The following is a 19,149-nucleotide window of genomic DNA, read 5'->3' as shown; positions in this document are numbered from 1 at the left end:
CAGTATTTAATTTGTTAATTTTGCTCCAAACTAATTAATTTTGAATTTTAATTTTACTTGCAAATATACTACAAGTCGTCTTAATTAAAAATATATTTACAATCCAAAAGTTTTCTAAATTTAAAGAAATATACGAATATACGAAGGTACAAACAAAGGCCGACATCTCATTTCTTGAAAAGATTCTTCTCGTACGAAAGACTGTTCTTTTCTTAAAAGAAATCTTTAGTTTCTGTCTCTAGTGATGACAAAGTTGCAAAATACTGTTAAGTGATTTCTCAAATGGCTTGAGATTGTAGGAAGTTTCTAATATTCTTTACTGTATTTCAATCAGAAAATTCAATTAATCGTCTAATATCGTTACCTTTTACTCTGTTAAAAGAATTTTATCTTCTAACAAAGGCTGCTTCATTTTCTTTAAAGCTCTATATCTTTTGTAGAAAGAAGCGTAAAATGCAATTTTCAAAATGGCTAGAAATTGCAACTGAAAGAGAAACCTGATATTCCTCCGGAGAAATTCTGAAGGAAACTGGAAACTAAAAATATGTTTATGGTCAAATTAGATTCGATCTTAATCCAATACTTTCCATTGTGTAAAAAAATTCTTGTTTTTTTAATTCAAGAACAATTTATTTTTATTTGCAGTCTTTATTTGAAAGTAAATCTGTTGGACTGACTATAAAATTTAAATGATAACTGGAAGAAAGACACATGCTATAATCTGGAAGAAAGATGCATTTAAAGTTTCTATAACATTGATTATATTGTGTAATACTTATTATATTGTTTCTATATCATTTATAATGTATATACAATATTTATTATATTTTATGTGATATAATGTAACATTTTCAAAGAATGTGATTTTTATTAAAAAATAAAAACCATAAATATATATATATATATATATATATATATATATAAATAACGTTTATACATACGGAAAGTTCATTTAATTGTCCCTTCATGCGTTTGAATAGGTTGCCTGGGAGGGAGGGGAGATTCGAGACCCTTTAAAATCCTCCTGCTGCGAGAAACAAACAAATATAACAAACAAAGAGAAATAACAAAGAAATGTAGAAAAACACCTATGTATATACTTCCTAGACGATTCGAATTTCGACGATCGTGTCGATCTCGATCACCGAAGAGCGGCGCGAGGCACGTAACCCGAAACTCGCGGAAAGCCAAAAATCAACTCGGCGTCGTCGGCGTGCTCCCCGCGCGGCGCAGCGAACGCGAGTGGAGCCAGTCTGATATGGCGCGCGGGCGCGGATGTGTGACCGGTGATTACACACCGAGTCAGGTAGCAACGAAGTCGTGCCCCGTACGAAAATATTTAACTATTCCTAATATTGGCGCACGAAAATGCCGGCTTTTATTTTCGTCTCTACGGCTACAATAGCCAAACAAAAGTTGCGCGTGTATAGAAAAGCATATACGTTGTTTCTGTGACCATGCCTCACGCGGCTAAGTTTAGACAGTTTTCCGTAGACCGTTTTCGCGTTAAAAAATGCATTAAACGTAGCGAAATTTCCCATTAAATACGTAGGCATGGTGCCTATAACATTTCTGAGATATATATACTAAAGCAAAGAATTAACGAGAGGGAACTCTATTTAAAAGAAGAAAAAGAAGAAGAAGAATATAAAGAAGCAATGCAAATAGGTAATAAAAGTTATATTTATTTCTCAAATAAGTCATTATAAAGTTCAATAGATTAAAACTGAAGGGAACTAAATAGGGTTAGTGAACCAAGCTAATTGTTATTGCTAAATTAAAATTGTCTGTGAATAAGTAATACTGTTTATATGACATTTTTCTGCAAATGGCTTCGATTATTCCGTATATCGGTATCATCATGTTGCAGAATTTGGGCCAACAAGTTTTTTGACCACATATTAATTACAGATATTAATTACAGAGTTTCAATGTTCATTCAAGAAGTTACATGTATATCTCATTTTTGGCATAGTATTTTGTCTCTTCTGAAAACTTAATTAATTGTCCCACATAGAGATTGACGGTGTTATTTATTCAGTGATGATAGTGTCTTCTAATAATAAATCTCACTAATATAATGTCAAACGTTTCGACTTGCTACGAGTCATCTTGAATACGCAGACAAAGAATAACTCGAAACATGGGTCGTGGGTGAATAAACTTTTTCTTTTCTTTTTTTTACCTAAACGCGTCCACCTTTTTACCTAAATATCCACAAGATATACATATGAAATTTCTCTTTCGGTGTGGAATTAACCGTTTTTAGTTTCCAGTTTCTACTCACAATGCAATTTGACACTGCAGTCTTGCGGGGAATGACGACACAGTTCTAACTTTATTTCTCGAGACTTAATTAGCTTTTCCAACAAAATTGGTTTTTATCACATCAACAAGAAAATTGTAAGCGTTGCACATATATCTCAAATTCCGTTCGTATTTACGTAATTAATAACGTCTTATATACGTTTCGAATTACCGCCGTTATTCTTTGTCCGCACACTGAAGATGATCTCATTACAGGTCGAAATGTTTGACATTATATATTGATACTTATTTAGAGGACAATACATGTATATTTAGCAATAACAACAACTTGGTTCACTAGCCCAATTTACTTCCTTCGATATTTATTTCTATTATATTTCGTATTTCGAATAAATAAAAGTGTTTGTGCGATATTACGAAGATAATTACTAAGAATTAAAACTGTTATAAATTCACGGAGTTTAATTTTCGATGCAGATGAAACAGCTTTAAAGTCTCATTGGGCTGTCATTGTTTCGATTTGATATAGAGATTATTTTCGGATGTTTATAACAACGAAAAATACAGTAAAATTTTGCACCGATCAAAATCAAGACAGAAGCGATAATTAACAAAGGAGCAATTAACCAGAGATAGCTGTCACATTCTGTGAAAAGTGCGATTGAACAGATTTCTTTGACATTAGGGCATTATACTTTACCGGCGCGTCTCTCAAAGGGAGAAGGCCGGAATTCGATGCTGTTTATGCAGCGCGTGCATCCACGTGCACGAGCGAGGAAGCGCATTGTTCTCGTGGAAAGATAATGTTCACCCCGTACTTCAGAGCGGGATGAATGAACCAGGCCTGGATATATCTGTATTTTTTTTCCGGCCTCTTGTACTCTTTTATCAATATATCGTATTGGTTCAATTCTTTCTATTTAATGCGCGTGAACAAACGCTATTTTAATTCCATATTTTTACAAGAAAACATCCTCCCTTTAAAAGAAAGTGACAAGCAACGCGAATTTTCACTGTGTGCATTTTATTTTTTGCGTGAAAAAGAAAATGAGATGTTTAATAACTTTTATTTTTAAAATCCAGAAATTTTAACATTGTACTTCTTTGCTTCGGAAACAGCATGAGCTTTTTGACACAGTCTACGTAAGATAATACGACTCACGCGACTCCGAACAGATAAAATCGTGCCAGTCATTATCCGAGTTCAATTTTTCTCAGTAATAGAGAAACGCGTCAATATTTCTCTCGCGCAGAGATAACGATTTTCTGATCGTGTTCGTATGTTTACGATTAACGAGCAGTGTAAACTGATGTTTTACCTATTTTCATAATATGCGTCTTGTTTTCTATAGTAACTCGTTATCATCGGGCATTACAAGACGTTTGCATTAATCCCAGATAGCACATACGTCCTCAGGTCATTATCAGTACATTCAGGACGTCCTGAGGATGACTTGTTCTATCTGAGATGCGTTAATAGATCATTAATAGATCGTTAATATCAGGATACTAATAATTTCCGCATTAATAACGAATGAAAAAGAAGATTCTTTTGTAAAGAGAGGCTACAGAAAGGCGAATAGAGATAACAAAATTATATCTCTCACTTAATTGTAACTTAATTTAATTGTAATTTAATAAGGAAAAATATCCGCAGTCCATAATATATATTCTTTTAAATTACATATACACACACATACATAAAATGCTGATCGTATCATGCAAGTGTTCGCACATTGCAATTTCAAAACTTTATAGGTATTGCATGATCATAGAGCAGTACGTAATAAAGATTATTTCGTCAACATAATTCAAGGGATTTTCATGCACATTTTCGAATGAAACGCACGTCAATGGAAATCTGTCTCTTTAGATATGTAGCAAGGTGTGCGATGCGTGTATGTGTGCTGTTGGCTGTTGCGATTGCTGCTGTTAGCTCCAATGATTTTACTAGCATGTGCCAAATCGACTCTTGGTGAGAGCCAGTCGATTGGCATTAGAGACAACAACAGGACGATAGAATTTTTTTAAGCTTCTTTGTCAAGATAATGTATGCAAGTTATGAAACGTAATATAATACTCGAATGACGATCATTCTCATAAGTGAAGGAAAAACGGAATTCTCTGCGTCTGTCGTTAAAATCAAGGGCGCGATTTGCGGCGCGCCTCGTATACGCGTATAATCGTATAATCTCCCGCAAGACACGTGGCTCATTCTCGAATCCCCGCGCCATCTTGGCTTCTTCTCCTTCATTGATGTTATGATACTGGGCCGGGATCGCGTTCGGGCGATATTTTATTCCCTTCGTTCCACACGCGCACACATCCAGGACCGGTGCCTGCGTGTATGTCGGTGGTTGCTCAATAATTTTGATTGGTAGGACAAGCGCGCGGATTACCGCGCCGCACACCGCGCCGCGCGTTTATGGGAGCGCGTCGAAGTGGTTTTAACGTTCTGGAAGATGGCGGCGGCCGCCCGCGCCCTAGCAAGCTCAATGACCTCTCCGAGAAATCGTTTACTTAGCACCGTGCCGTAGTCGGCAGCGACGCACACGCGACCCAGGGACCTCGTTCGTTCGCCCATCCATATCTTCGGCGCCGTGCGAACGCGCCTTTACGGCTTAATCCACGTTGCCGGATGACGTAAGCGCGCGCGCGCCTCTATCCTCCCCGGCTCTTTAAGGCCCTGCCCACCGATCGTCTTTTTTATCGGCATTCCGTAGATATGGGCGGTCGTCAGAAAACCGGCTGCCATACTAGCCATCATAGAACCCATGTATAGAATTGTCTTCTTTATTTAATTATCTAAAAAGATTGTTGAACTTTTTACAGCGATTACATATTACTACATTATTATTTTATAAATTTATTATTTATAAAATATACAAATCATATATCGCGGTAAAATAAGCAAATGAAGCGATATCTCTTTAAATATTTGTGTAGCGGTCAGCGTATAATTCCAATGATGTCATATGCCATGCCACTGGAATGCGCATTTACACGAGTAACTGGAAGCTTACGCGTAATCGATGGCATCGAACCATAAATGTAATCAGCGTTAAAGTATAAAGAAACGGCGGAAATTGCGGTTTTCCGTGACGACGCACCAGACAAATCCGCAAGAAAGTATCTCGATACATTTGCGTATCGTGCAGTAATGATAACGTGAACGACCACATTATTCAGGGAATCGAATGATTATTACGCGATAATACGCGACTTATTCCGCGATACCGCTGATACGTGGAATCATTGCTATATATATAATACTTTTATCCTAACGCGCGTTTTGTAACGTACCCCTATCTTACGTGGAAACGAAAAAAAATTATCAAGCTTATATAAAAACATTTAGTGATGGAATGGAATCTTCCAATATCGGTAACGAATTAATACATTGTTGACAAAAATAAGAAGAGATGATAGTGAAGAATTTAAAAGAACTACAAATGAGATCTCCCTTATCTCCTCGCACGCAATATCATAATGAAACAACTTTGTTTTATTAATTCATTCTTTCATTCTTATTATAATTCTTAACAATTTGATAACGTAAATACTTACAAATTACCGCAATTTCTAAAAAAGTATTTCTACATCCGCTTTCTGATCTTAAATGTTATTGTTACGTTTTCCTCAGTAATTTACGCGCGAAATTTCAGGGACTTGTGCAGCAATCGCGTGTCACGAACTACCCACACTCTCGAGGAACAATTGATGCTGCTGTCTGCGGAGATGATAATCCCAGGAAATGTCGTCTTGCAAATTCGTCCGCGAATAGAATGTATGTACGCGCGCGCGTGTCTTTACGAGACTTCGTGAAATTAGGTTACGCGTCACGCGCTTCAATATAAAGAAAAAAAAAGGAACGTATGGTCAATCAGTATTATTGTGGCGGTGGATAAATGTGACTCAGCGATATTTTTCAGTAAGCTAACCGATAGTCATCTTCAAGGTTTTATATCGCTCTATATATAGCGCATCTTGTACGTGTAATGTTATTATATAATGTCATTATTATATTAACATATAGGAAAAAAGATTTGATTTTTATGTCAATTTAAAAAAATCCACCCGGATAATTGAATCACCTGCAAGCTCTTCAAGTGCTAAACAAATCTTTATTTTTTTAAGTATTTACGTTATCAAATTGTTAAGAATCATAAATGAATTAATAAAACGAAGTTGTTTCATAATTGCGTGCGAAGAGATAAGGGAGATCTCATTTGTATCTTAAATTCTTCATTATCATCTCTTCTGATTTTTGTTAACAATTTTTATAGACTATTTTGTTGAAAGATATCTCAATGTTGCATTTTTTTGTCGTAATTATCCTGCCGAATTGACGAAAGAAACAGCGCGACTGTTTCAGCAAAGAAAGGAGTAGGAAGCTTGAAACAATTTATTTCAGATCAAATTCCACAATTCTCAAAGCTCTGCATTTGTCATCACATGGGATTTTATGCCTGGTGATATTGACGCATAAATATTATTTAATTTAGTCCAGATGCATGTGTATTTCGACGTCGTTACGCAATGCGGCGCTGCGACGTACACAAAAGGTGGCTCTGTATTAATATCGTCCTTTTTGTCACGCGATTCAACAATAACGCACGGCCCGGCATCGCGTCGCCGCGCGCGCCGCGCGCCGTGTGTGAGCGCTCTCCCGAGTCCCGAGTATCCGAGATTGCACGGTATTGCTCGCAATTTGCTATACGCCGGTTTCCACATTCCGCTGACGTCATTTGTGGCGCGTCTCTTCCTCCCGAGGACAGACAGTTCGCGGGAAGGCTTCGCTTCGCCTTCGCGCTCGCACACTCGCGGCGAATCGCGCGCTCGCGTTTAACGCTCGCGGCGAAGTTAACCCTTGCCCTATGCAGGGGAAGCGCGAAGATGGCGAAATTGCGTCGAGTATTACGTCATGGCTCGCAAAAGTGTTTACCTTCCATAAAGTGTTTGCTTCGTAATAAGGTATCGGCCAAGTACTTCGCGATATCGTAACGCGCCGCGCACTCCTGCAGCCTCATATTCGTTATTCGATGCGAGCTCGAGTTCTTCAATTCACCATTAATTTTCATCTCTTTAGAGAATAATTTTTTTACGATTACTCAATTTTCTTCGTATTACGAAATTTACATTATCGTTTCTCGTACTCGATAACACTTGATACAACGTTAACGATTACTGAATTCGGAACACGCTATCACAAAAAGTTTCCATTTCCATAACAAAGGGCAAGCCTCGTCATTTTTTACGTAAGAAGGAGAACACAGATGAATTGCGAAACGTTCGTCGTTTCGGAATGCTCGGTATCGCGTTTCGTTACGCTGGGCGCGCAATTAAAAGCATAAGCGACATAGCTCCACCACCGCGACGGCGAGCTTCATGGATCGCGTACATAGGAAGGCAAGAAAGGTCACGGCTCTGACCCGTTTCGACGTCTCTTATCGGCCTCACGGCGAGCAAAGTTCGTCTTCGTGGAAGCCGTGAGCGTGCTCTCCGGACGCAATCCGGAGAGATACAGCCAACTTCCCGTTTGCCTCGTAGCTTTTGATTAACGCTTGAAAACGACCGCTAGCATCGTTTTTATACGTTTAAAATGCGTTTTCTCTAATAAAAAAAATTACATCGTCGTATATTTATTTCTCTATCAATTCAGGTTTTGATTTTTGAAGCTTAAAAATAATGACGCGTGATAATTGATGTACTTTAAAATACTAATATATAAAAATCAATCATTTAGATTATAGGATGCAAGAGCATGTTTGTGTGTGTGTGTGTGTGTGTGTGTGTGTGTGTGTGTGTGTGTATGCGTATGTGTCATAGATAACAGATAGTTAGGCCTAGATTTAAGTTTTTTACGTTAAATTTTTTTGTATGTTCTATATGGATGTCATATGTAGGTATATAAAAAACGGAGTCCTTTTTAACTAACTCCAAGGGGTCGAATATAATTAATCTCTGTCTAAAAGAATTAAAAATAAATAATATATATTATTAAAATGACAAAATTATTGAGTAACTAGGTCCAATTTATAATAACTTAAGTTTATAACAATAACTAATTATGATAAACATACTAAGTGCCCATTTTTATTTTAAAAAGAATAATAAAATATTATTTTTTAAATAACGATTATACTAATATTATTAAAATACATGTTAATAATATTGTTATTAAAAAATATTTTGCTATTTGTGAAAGTTTAGTTAACAATTTTTACAAAACCGAAACAGATGTAGATTCGGTGACAGAACCGCTTAGTGCAGCTAGTCTAGCCCTTAATTAAACGGTACGTTCAAGAAGATTGTCTTGCGTCTGTATTTAGGAGCTCGCATAGCGTTGCCGAGTGTCGTTTCCGATTTCGCAAAGTTACCGTGTAACAGCATATTAATTACGACAGCGCGCAAACTTACGCGCATTGACTTACGTCTATAGCATTTTCGCATCAGCAAATGCCGCGTGTGCGCGCGTGTATCCACCCATCTACCTACGCGAGATTAATGTGCCATGCCTGGTGTGAGATTCGCACCGCGCACGATTGCCGCGAGCATTATAGCTACGAGAAATTCTGCGCATTTGCAGACGTTTCTGTACATGGCTTGCACGCCCAACCGCTTCTCCGACACTCTCTTAATCCGAATCTGTCCGAGTATTACATATTCTATATATTATATATTACATGTTACTAGAATATAATAATATAATAAAAGATAAATATATATAAATACAGTTTCCATAAGAATACATTTTAGCTTTTTTGAATAGATAAAAGTAATATAATAAAAAATCTAAAAGACAATAAACAGAAATTTGTCATATTTTTAGCTGAAATCGTCAATTTCGAGATGGTATTGACATACAAATTAATGCAGATTACGGATTTAATGCTTTTATATGAACAATTAATTTTTTAATTTTGAAATTTTTTAATTAAAAATACGTTATAAAATTCAAGGACTTCATTTATTGAAATATTTTAAAATAAATTTTGTGTGTGTGTGTGTGTGTGTGTGTTTGTTCCTTTTAACAAAGTTTGAAAAATGTCCTTATTTGAAGAAGAAAATTATTTAAAAGTTTTCTTCCTCTTCTTCCCTTTCTCTCTCGGTTTAATTGTTTGCACACACGCGACGTAAAAGATTTTACATCACACGTGCGTGGAAAGTGGCACATTACGCGCGTGACACGCGCGTAATGGGCCACTTTCCACGCACTTGTAATATAAAATAGGGTGTTAACACGTGTGTTAAGTTAAAAATTGGACGTGCAGGTGATCGCCGTCCACTCCGCACGTCCAATTTCCAACTTACAGCACTTGTTACACAAATATCTATTAATTCATAGTAATTAAATATTAATTCGTTACGAGTTCAATTCGTGGACGTGGCTGCTAATATATAAATCGTTAAACGCACCGCAATCAGCCCGACGCGACGTCGACATCAGTATCGGATTAGCACGTATACGATTATCGGTGGGACATCGTACGTCGAGCAGGAGGGACATTTTAATCCGATCATACCGACAATAGGTTTGTCGAAAATTCAAACGGCCATGTAAAAATACACTTTCTCCTATTTTGTGTATACCTACATCCTGCATGCTCTTCACTTCGCGTCACGTTTTTTTAACAATCATTCTTTTGACACACCTTTGTACATGAATAATGTTACTCCCCGATTGACACGCTCCCTCCCCGTCGTCACGGCTTCTTTTTCTATCGCACATGCATAACATGTGTGTGCCATTCAAGTTAAGGACACGTCAACGATGTGATGCAAATGGTGGCTAGGAATAACGCGAATATTCATTTCTATCCGCGATTACGAAAATTCAGTCTTCCTATTTATGTTTTATCCTATTTATGTGCGTAATCAGTGATCGGCTAATCACGGTTGTTGGGTTCGAAAACATAAAAAATTGCAACTGATACAATTAAGTGATTACAGATGTGGAAAATTTCTCAAAAGATCCAAGGTTTTGTTAGACGGGTTCGTACCTGAACGATGTTCTTCATTCCGTGTACGAATCGCATGAGTGTGGATGTGCTGCGAATACACTGCTATCGATTCATAGAGTTTTAAGACAGAATCTTCAGGATTACTTGTGAATTATAATATTCTATATGTTTATTGTAGGAGGTAATGTGTGTGTGTATGTGTGTGTTAATGTTTCATTATTGACATTTACGATATAATACGTTCTGCGAATCTTTATTTTTGAAAGATCTATGAACCACAAATTAAATAGATATATATATTTGTCTTTATATTATAAAGCATTATTCTATAATATTTCTCGTTCAAAATTACTTCGAATGTATCAAACGATTCTCAACGATATCAAAAGTGCTGATATCAATGGCAGCAAGAGGATCATTCTTCGAGAATCGAAGATTGATTCTGGACCGACCTCAGCAAACACCAAGTAAGATGTAACTTTTACCTACATGTTAATTGTAAATTTCCTACTCAACAATTAAGAATGACTCACATGTGTTATATTACATTTACATTGTTGAGTAGGAAATTAAGGTAAATGTATACCAATGCCTGGACAGTCAGTGGACATGTACCTGTGTCTGGACACCTTTATCATTTTAGTTTAATTATTTAAATATTAAGTATAACGCGAATTAAAATCCAAGATAAAAATATTTTTCTTGTATTTTGACACTTTAGTTATAGTATCGAAACGTTAATTTATACTTATATTAAGGACTAAAATGACAAATACATGGGTACGTGTCCTCTGACTGTTCAGGCATTGATACCTTATACAACTAACATATAAGTTACATGTTACTTAGTGTTTACTGGGACTGCTCTACCTCCAATTTCGAGATATTTATTTCCGTCGAAAAAATCCTTGATTTAATCGGCATTGTTTTTTCTTTTCTCTTTACCACCAGAAATCGACACGTCATCGCCGTTCGATCAACAACGTGGTTGAGCGTCGCATCGGTGGATATGTAGAGATGCATTTAGACGCATTCCCGTATATATGTACCTAATAGCGCGGCGCCGCGAAACATTTGGCAGCGCTCATCGCGTATTTCTTTCTCTTGCATTTTGGCGTTACGCCCTATCTCTACGCGATTCGATTGTGTCTATCGCGCACGCGTCTCTTTTTCCAGGCGGACGTACATATACGCATTCCACACATGCGTGTGCACACACCGATGCACGTGCGTCACGCCGGGGATTATGCGACTGACGCGACGACCCGGCCATTGCGTATTGGCAATTGGCGAAGGTAGTCACGATTAACTCCGCGCATCGCACGTGTAAACCGATACCCGCCGCCAGATACGCGTAGCTGATTGATCGCCGCCAATCTTGCACGTGCGGTCCAACTCGGAGAATCCCGAATAGCCGGCTTCGCTGTCTCGCTTCGAGCATGCAGCATCCCATAGTGGGGTAGGACATTAATATCTCGATGACAAAGAGACACGCGATCTAAATATGATCTACAATTTTACGAATATATCTATAGCCAGTTATATGTAAATATAATTCGTTTTAATACGTACATATATGTTTTTTTTTTTATTAAGTTATTAAACGTTTAATGAAGTTTTGAAAGAATGAGATTTTTCAATTATTACTACGTTTACGCGAGTGTTACTTCTATAGTAACTTACGATAATTCACTCGTTTACGCGGAGTAAATTATCATAAGTTACTACAAAATCCCGTTTACGCGAAGGAAAATCCCGTTTATACGCGAAAGAATTATCGTACTTAAGTTACTACAGAAGTAACGCTCGCGTAAACGTAGTATATGCATTAGACATTTGATTGTATTGTTAACCACTTAATTTCTCAAACATAATTGACTAAGAATTTACGACTATGAAACGTGAAATTATGTGATCGGGATATAATCTTTTCAATTAGATATTTGATCATGTCATTAGACACTTAACTCGACATGAATATAAATTTAAATAGTGAGACGTTTTAAGGATTGATTACGCCACGCGGGATATATCGTCAATGATGAGTAAACAATACCGCCTATTGTTATGTTTACGCGAGCGTTACTTTTGTAGTAATTACAGTAATTATGATAATTCCTCCGCGTAAACGGGGTTTTGTAGTGACTGACGATAATTCACTGCACAGAGTGTAAACGAGTGAATTATCGTAAGTTACTGCAGAAGTAACGTTCGCGTAAACGTAGTATATGTGACGATTAGTAAAGTTTTCAGGAGAGACAAAAATCTATAAATAATATGTTTTCATGAAACTTGTTGACCCAAATCCTGTAGAATGATGATACGGAGCTAATTAAGTCAAAAAGGGTATTTGCATAAAAATGTCACATAGCCGGTATTGTTTATTCACAGACGGTATTGTGTCTGCATGAGATTGCGTGCCAAAAACGAGATGCCTGATTCTGTTCTACAATTCTTAGTTCTCTATTGTCAAATCGTAATATACGCAAGATCTTATTTATCTTCATTTCGTGTAAATAATGATCCGCATGTATTAACATCGTGTTATCAAAAGATATTTCAGAGAACCATGCACAGACTTTTATATAGATCACCTGGATTGCTAACATTTATGGAAATTCGGTCGAAAAACTGATGCTAAATGAAAATAGCAGTGGCAATCATATTTTGAATATAATCTTCTATTTATTAGATATCGTCAGATATTAATCAAGCTATTTAAATTATATCTGACGTATAGCGCGCTTACCGAAATAAATTTGGTAAAACTTCTATGTCTAATTTGCAAGCTTTTATTTCAAGTTGAAAAATTAACATAGTTAATGAAATAACGTTAAGATAGACACATGGAGGTATACATAAATACACATATAGGATGTTGAGAAATGTTTAGCGTTTTAAGAACGTATTTTTTACTACTTTTGTGCATTTGCTTTGCTATATACGTTTCTCGAATTCTTTTTTTTAACATCTTGTATACGCACGTCGTTTCTTATCTTTTCGAAAAATGACGGTTTGATTTACCTGTGTGTCACGTTCAAAAATGCTCGATCCAGGTATTTTATATAGAAGTGATCACGGAATCACACAAGCATATTATAACTAGGATGTATATTTTAATGCGATAAAGATGGTAACAATGTCGATTGGATTTCAATATTACATAGAGGGTTTTGTCTTTGTCTCTCTGTGGCGTCAAAATCTGAACTCAGCGTAGTTCCATGCGCGTTTCAATCCCTGATTAAAATTGAATGGAACGTGCCAGATTTCCATCTCGCAATATACCGTTTATTCGCGGTACTCGCATCGCAAAATGCAAACTGAATAAATCGAGTTTTATCCGGTAATTAAGGATAAAACTCAAAATAAGCTCAATGTATAATTTCGAAGAAATGCGAAAATGCATTTTACACTAGCTGCTTCCGTTGTACGAGTAAACACAGAGAAATCGTTTTATATCTATTTGCTCGTGCAACATCCTGTGTTTATCAATCGATAACTGAATTCTCACTGAAATTATATTATTTATCTGTATTATTCTTACAAAATTCGCGTTATCAAGCACGTTTTTTTTCGTACGCGTCAAAACGATATTGATTAAAGAATCCAGTGCAACGGTAGACAACTCTTTTCAGGAGAACGAAAATATCAAGTATAAATTTGAAAAAATCAAGGTAGGATTGATTTCATCAAACTCTGAACACAAAAATTCTTCGATTCTCGATAGGGAAATGGCGATTTCGAAAATGGAGAAATCGATTATAGAATAACTATTTGAAAACAAATTATATATCACAGTTAGAAAATTTGTGTATAGGTACTTTTGTGAAAAATCTGCTGGTTAAAGTTTTTGTGTTAAATAATCAACATATTCATGTGTAAATTTAACACATGTCTACTATGTTAACTAAACTTAACAAATATAAAATGTAAAATTATTAAAATAATTTACAAAATATGTTAAAGTAATACAATTTGTACGTATTTATTAAATGTGTACGTATTTATAAAATCAACATTCTGTTTGAGTTGTTAAAAAGAACATTTCTTATGTGTTAATTTCATCATAAACGTTATGTTAATTGTACACCCAATTAACTTCAAATTACATTTCTTTTTTGTTGAAATATTAACATAAAAAGAGAGAGAGAGAGAGTATTGGTGTTACCATTTAACGCATCCATATTATGTTAAATTATAACACAAAAATTTGAGTGGGCCGTTTGGGACATGTGTGATTTATGTTAAATTTAATACAAGTTTTCCAACTGTGTATGTATACACGCTGCAGGATGATGGTGCCGGCAAGGCTTAAACGCGTGATTCGAGATTCGATCCGTGTATTTCGCGCGATGGCGCGCTGCCGAGAGCCGAGGCGAAATATAAAAACCGTGCCACGTGTGCGCGTGTTACAGGCTGTAGCGAGGACGACGCAGGTGTCGTGGATACGGAGGTGGGCGGAGGTTGCGCGGGTGGAGCGCCAACCGCAGGAGGTGGAAGTGTTGCCGGCGATGGAGGTGGTGGTGGTGGCGGTAGCGGCGGTACGCGCGGGGGGCTGGGTGGTGGCGGCGACAGCGAGGGCGGATCATCCGCGAAGCAGCAGCAGCAGCAGGGTGGCGAAAGGTGCCCTCAGTGCGGCATCCCCTGTCGGGACGTCCGTGTCCTGCAGCTTCACCTCGAGGACACGCACAAAACGTCCTGTACCATCGACAAGCACGATCTCAACGCCCAGTTCTCCCAAGTGGTGAGTGATCACGATGACCCGTCAAGGACACACACTCCGCACGGGGGAGGGCCCCCCTTGTTCGCCCCCTCTTCCTCCCCCCGTGTCCCCGCGCGCGGACTTATCGATTATATCCCCGCAAAAGCGGCAGTCAGCTTTTCGGTGAGATGCGCCCGTTTTCGTCCTTCGTCGCACGCGATTTTTAGGGAGGAAGGGGGTACGAGTGCCCGTAGGGTGGTGGTAGGTTATCGTATCTTATTTTCTAAACTTTTTAATATTATTTTCTAAATTACTTTTTTAAGCAGATGGTGTGGTAGGAATATAGATGAACAACGCGTAAAGTTATATAAGTGGCGGTGTAAGGTGCGCGAGAGTGTTTAGTTTTCAAGCTGTAGTAGTAGTAGTAGTTACACAAAGTAAATAAATAGGTATACAAAAATAAATTTTTATGGATAGTTAACTTTATGTCACTTATTGCATAATTCAAGTGATATAAACATAAATGTGTGATATTTAATCTTACGATACTTTTGGTGACGATCACAACACATGTTTTACATTTTTTCTTCATTTCGTATTTCTCCTTTCTTTTTTTTAAATTGATATTTAATGTACACGGTTTTGCGAGTGATGCGAATCTTTTTTTACGGTTATGACAAAATATTTTTTGGAATTGTCTGAATCGTACGGATTTCGAATACCTATGGATGGGCTCGAATTAATTCCTCTTTTGTTGAGGTACCTTAAGTTTGAAATATCGACAGATTGCAGATTGTAATAAAGTAAATTACAAATAAAATATACGCACAATACAAATAATGCAATTAGAATAAATATATATTTCGACATATTTCTCTTAACCCTCAAAAGACTCCGTGCTTTTTGGCACCTTAAAAGTACTCCGTCGGGTCCTTTTTGCCTTTCGACTTATAAATAAATAATATTAAATATCATTCAAAAAATTCCGCAAAATTCATGGATATTCTTTGAACTTTCCTCTTTTAAGCTGTGATGTTGGTTTCTAAAAAATTTTCTTCTTTAATAGTTTTTTTTTTAGTTATTAGCATGAAGAAATTGAAAAAAAGTTATTTTTTTTTTATTTATAATAAATATAAAAAATGAGTTTCAGACTCAAAAAAATATATAAAAAGATATTCAGGATCGTATTTTTCGGGTGGACGAAAATGACCCGACGGTGTTCTTTGAGGGTTAAATTTGCCAGTGAATTGAAAAAGTAACTTCTCTTTTGAGAAATAACGTAGAAAATATTGACTGATTTTGTAACCGGTTACATATTATAGTTCTCGAAGAGAAACTTGAACATGAATGCAATGTGTGCGTCCATGATGTATTAATTAGTAAAACATTTGCTATTTGCGAGGTAAATACAGTGATCCGAAACTGATCAAATATACTATACAACAATTACCTAACTAATTCGAAGAAGCCGATGAAAACGACCTTTCAATATTAACATAATATATAAATAAATAAATATAATATCTATGATCTTGTTATAGATATCTATTCACGAATTTCAAAAAAATTGTGATAACGGTATAACTTGATCAGTTTCATAGTAAGTAATTGTATTTCGTTCGACTAATTTCTCAATAATTTGGCAGTCCTGTAAGGTGTGCAGCAAGACCTTCGCCAACGTCTATCGATTGCAGAGGCACATGATTAGCCATGATGAAAGTGCCGTTCTACGAAAGTTTAAATGTCCTCATTGCGAGAAAGCCTTCAAGTTCAAGCATCACCTTAAGGTATTTTGTTATTATAAATAGTTAATGATACAGGTATTTAATAATAACCAATATTAGTTTATTGTTTTCTATCATATTTTTTGCTTCCCATATGTTACTTTTCTTTATATTAGGTATATTCCGTTTGTCTTTATCACCGATATAACGACCTTAACCCTATTGAGTCACACTGGGTAAAATACACCCCAGCGTTTTTTGACTTCGAAAACGACCCAGTAAACCAATGGAAATGGGCCTTGTGCCGTCATCTACAGGTAGTTGGGACCTTCAAGTATCGATCCCCGTCGGTGGTATATTTTTCGGCTCGTTAGTTCTCTCTCGGCATTTTTTTCCGCAAAAAATTGCACCTTCATAACCTCAAAATCAATATACTTTTTGGAACGGCCGCATAAACTGCAATAATTAGTGAAAAGTGCGTCATCTGAGGATGAAAAAACCGTTTGAAAAATTAAAATATTTTAAAAATTGAAAAAGTTACATTAAAGTTTTTGTGAAAAGTCACTTTCGACTTGTTTTTTTCAACAATTTTTTTACATATATTAAAGTAATTTTTTGCAAATCAAACCTATACAGTCTTTTTAAGGAAGACTTAAACTACAACAGGATATTTTTTTTATTTTTTTTAAGGTCACCTACAATTTTTTATACACATGCAAACACGCTGGGGGTGTATTTCACCCAGTGTGATCGGTACGGGATTCTCGGGAAGTGTGACTCAATAGGGTTAATTACAATTTTTCTACTCTACTTCGAATTTATCTCTTTTTCTTTGCGTATTGTATGAGAGGCAACGAAAATAGAAAAAAAATAGTTTAACTTAACCCTAGAATCCATGATACATTTTTTTGACCTTCTAATCCATGACTGGGGGCAATATCGACCCCACGCTTTATTTGATCGTAAAACCGGTCCTACAGAAATAAAGGGCCTTTAAACCTACATGAATTTCTTCGTTTTTTAATAACGAAGAGAATGGTATACGGTAAATTTAATTTTACTCAAGTTTAGTTAGTGAAAAATCCATTTAAAGACTGAAAAACGCAGAAAATCAGCAAAAACCTCTTTTTTTAAACAAAAATTTGTATCTTTTTTTGTAATCAACCGATTTTAAAATTTCAAACGGGGTTTTAAAGAGGACACATTAGACTATTAGAAAAAAATTGTCATCGCTATGTTCTGTTCAAAAAGTATATTTATTTGGGACTATAAAGATGAAGAAATTCGCAAAGTTGAAATACGGAAAAAGTCGATGAAAAAACCATAAAAAATTGTATTTTAAGTATTATTTCATTTTTATTTGATACAAAATAGTAAAAAATATGAAAAAAATGAAACATTATATCGCCCAGCCATTTTCTGCGAAATGTCAATCTTCTTAGGCAACGGGATTTTTACCGACTAAATTGTGTGATATTTCGTCTTAAATAATATTTATGACTATTTATGCTCAGATTACGTAATAATACATGATATATATTGATTCTAGCGAAAAAATAAAATTAGCTTACCGTGACGAAACTCAAACGGCAAGTCACGACTGGGGTCGATATCGACCCCACGCCCGCTTTACGACTGTGCTACTTCACTGCTAGCGAACAACTAACGCTGCGCCCGACATAACCCTACTTTTAGAAAGTTGAAATGAATTATGGTTCAGGTCCTGAGTCGATAATGTCACTCGCTAGCTCAGGAGCGTAGTTCAAAGTTCGCCTGGGGTCGAAATCGACCCCAGTCATGGATTCTAGGGTTAAACACAATTTCCCGTATCTCTCGCAGGAACACCTGCGCATCCACAGCGGTGAGAAGCCATTCCAATGCAACAATTGCGGCAAGCGTTTCTCTCATTCTGGGTCGTATTCGAGCCACATGACGGCGAAGAAGTGCTTGATAATGAATCTGAAAAAGTCGAGGCAGAACACCATAAGCAATGTCGATCGGGGACAGAAGAAGGCGCATCAGGCGTTATCGGGACGACGCGACGTCGATCTACTGACAGCCAACAATAATACGTTTCTGCCGATTCTACCGAAGTTATCGCCTTCGGAGTATCAGGAGATACAAAGAGAGGGAACAGGTAATTCTATCATTTTACGTTTCTTCTTAAAATATACTTATTATATTTACGCATACGTTATGCCGAGTACTCACTAGGACCGTGCAACGTGCAACGCAACGGTTGCTGCAACTAGTGAGTACGTCTTATTCCGGAACAAATCTATTGTGAAAAAATTGTAGTACCCGGTCTTACATATCGTCTATGAATCAACAATAACCGCATATGTGTCATTTTTCTGGTAAATGCGCTTTTGCCACTTTTAGTTTCGATTGTTCCGTATCATCATTCTACAGGGAAAGGTCGTAAATGATCATACATATTATTTACAGATGAGTTTCAATGTTCACTCAAGAATGTTTATTACGTAGTTGT

At 36.6% G+C, this 19,149-nt stretch overlaps 1 protein-coding gene across 1 annotated transcript in view; it reads left to right on the top strand.

Annotated features, from left to right (window-relative positions):
* Positions 1–19,149, top strand: part of LOC112465812 (zinc finger E-box-binding homeobox protein zag-1) — a 32,397-nt gene that overhangs the window by 5,738 nt on the left and 7,510 nt on the right. The window contains exons 2-4 of the mRNA XM_025033556.1: positions 14,648–14,976; positions 16,581–16,721; positions 18,498–18,795. Of these exons, the coding sequence (XP_024889324.1) occupies positions 14,648–14,976; positions 16,581–16,721; positions 18,498–18,795 (768 nt within the window). The remainder of the gene's footprint in view (positions 1–14,647; positions 14,977–16,580; positions 16,722–18,497; positions 18,796–19,149) is intronic.

Source organism: Temnothorax curvispinosus, unplaced genomic scaffold (genome assembly GCF_003070985.1).
Source record: "Temnothorax curvispinosus isolate PA1 unplaced genomic scaffold, ASM307098v1 QBEX01015524.1, whole genome shotgun sequence".
Lineage (NCBI taxonomy): Eukaryota > Metazoa > Arthropoda > Insecta > Hymenoptera > Formicidae > Temnothorax > Temnothorax curvispinosus.
The sequence above is the reverse complement of the archived record's forward strand: the minus strand, read 5'-3'. Positions and strand labels throughout refer to the sequence as shown.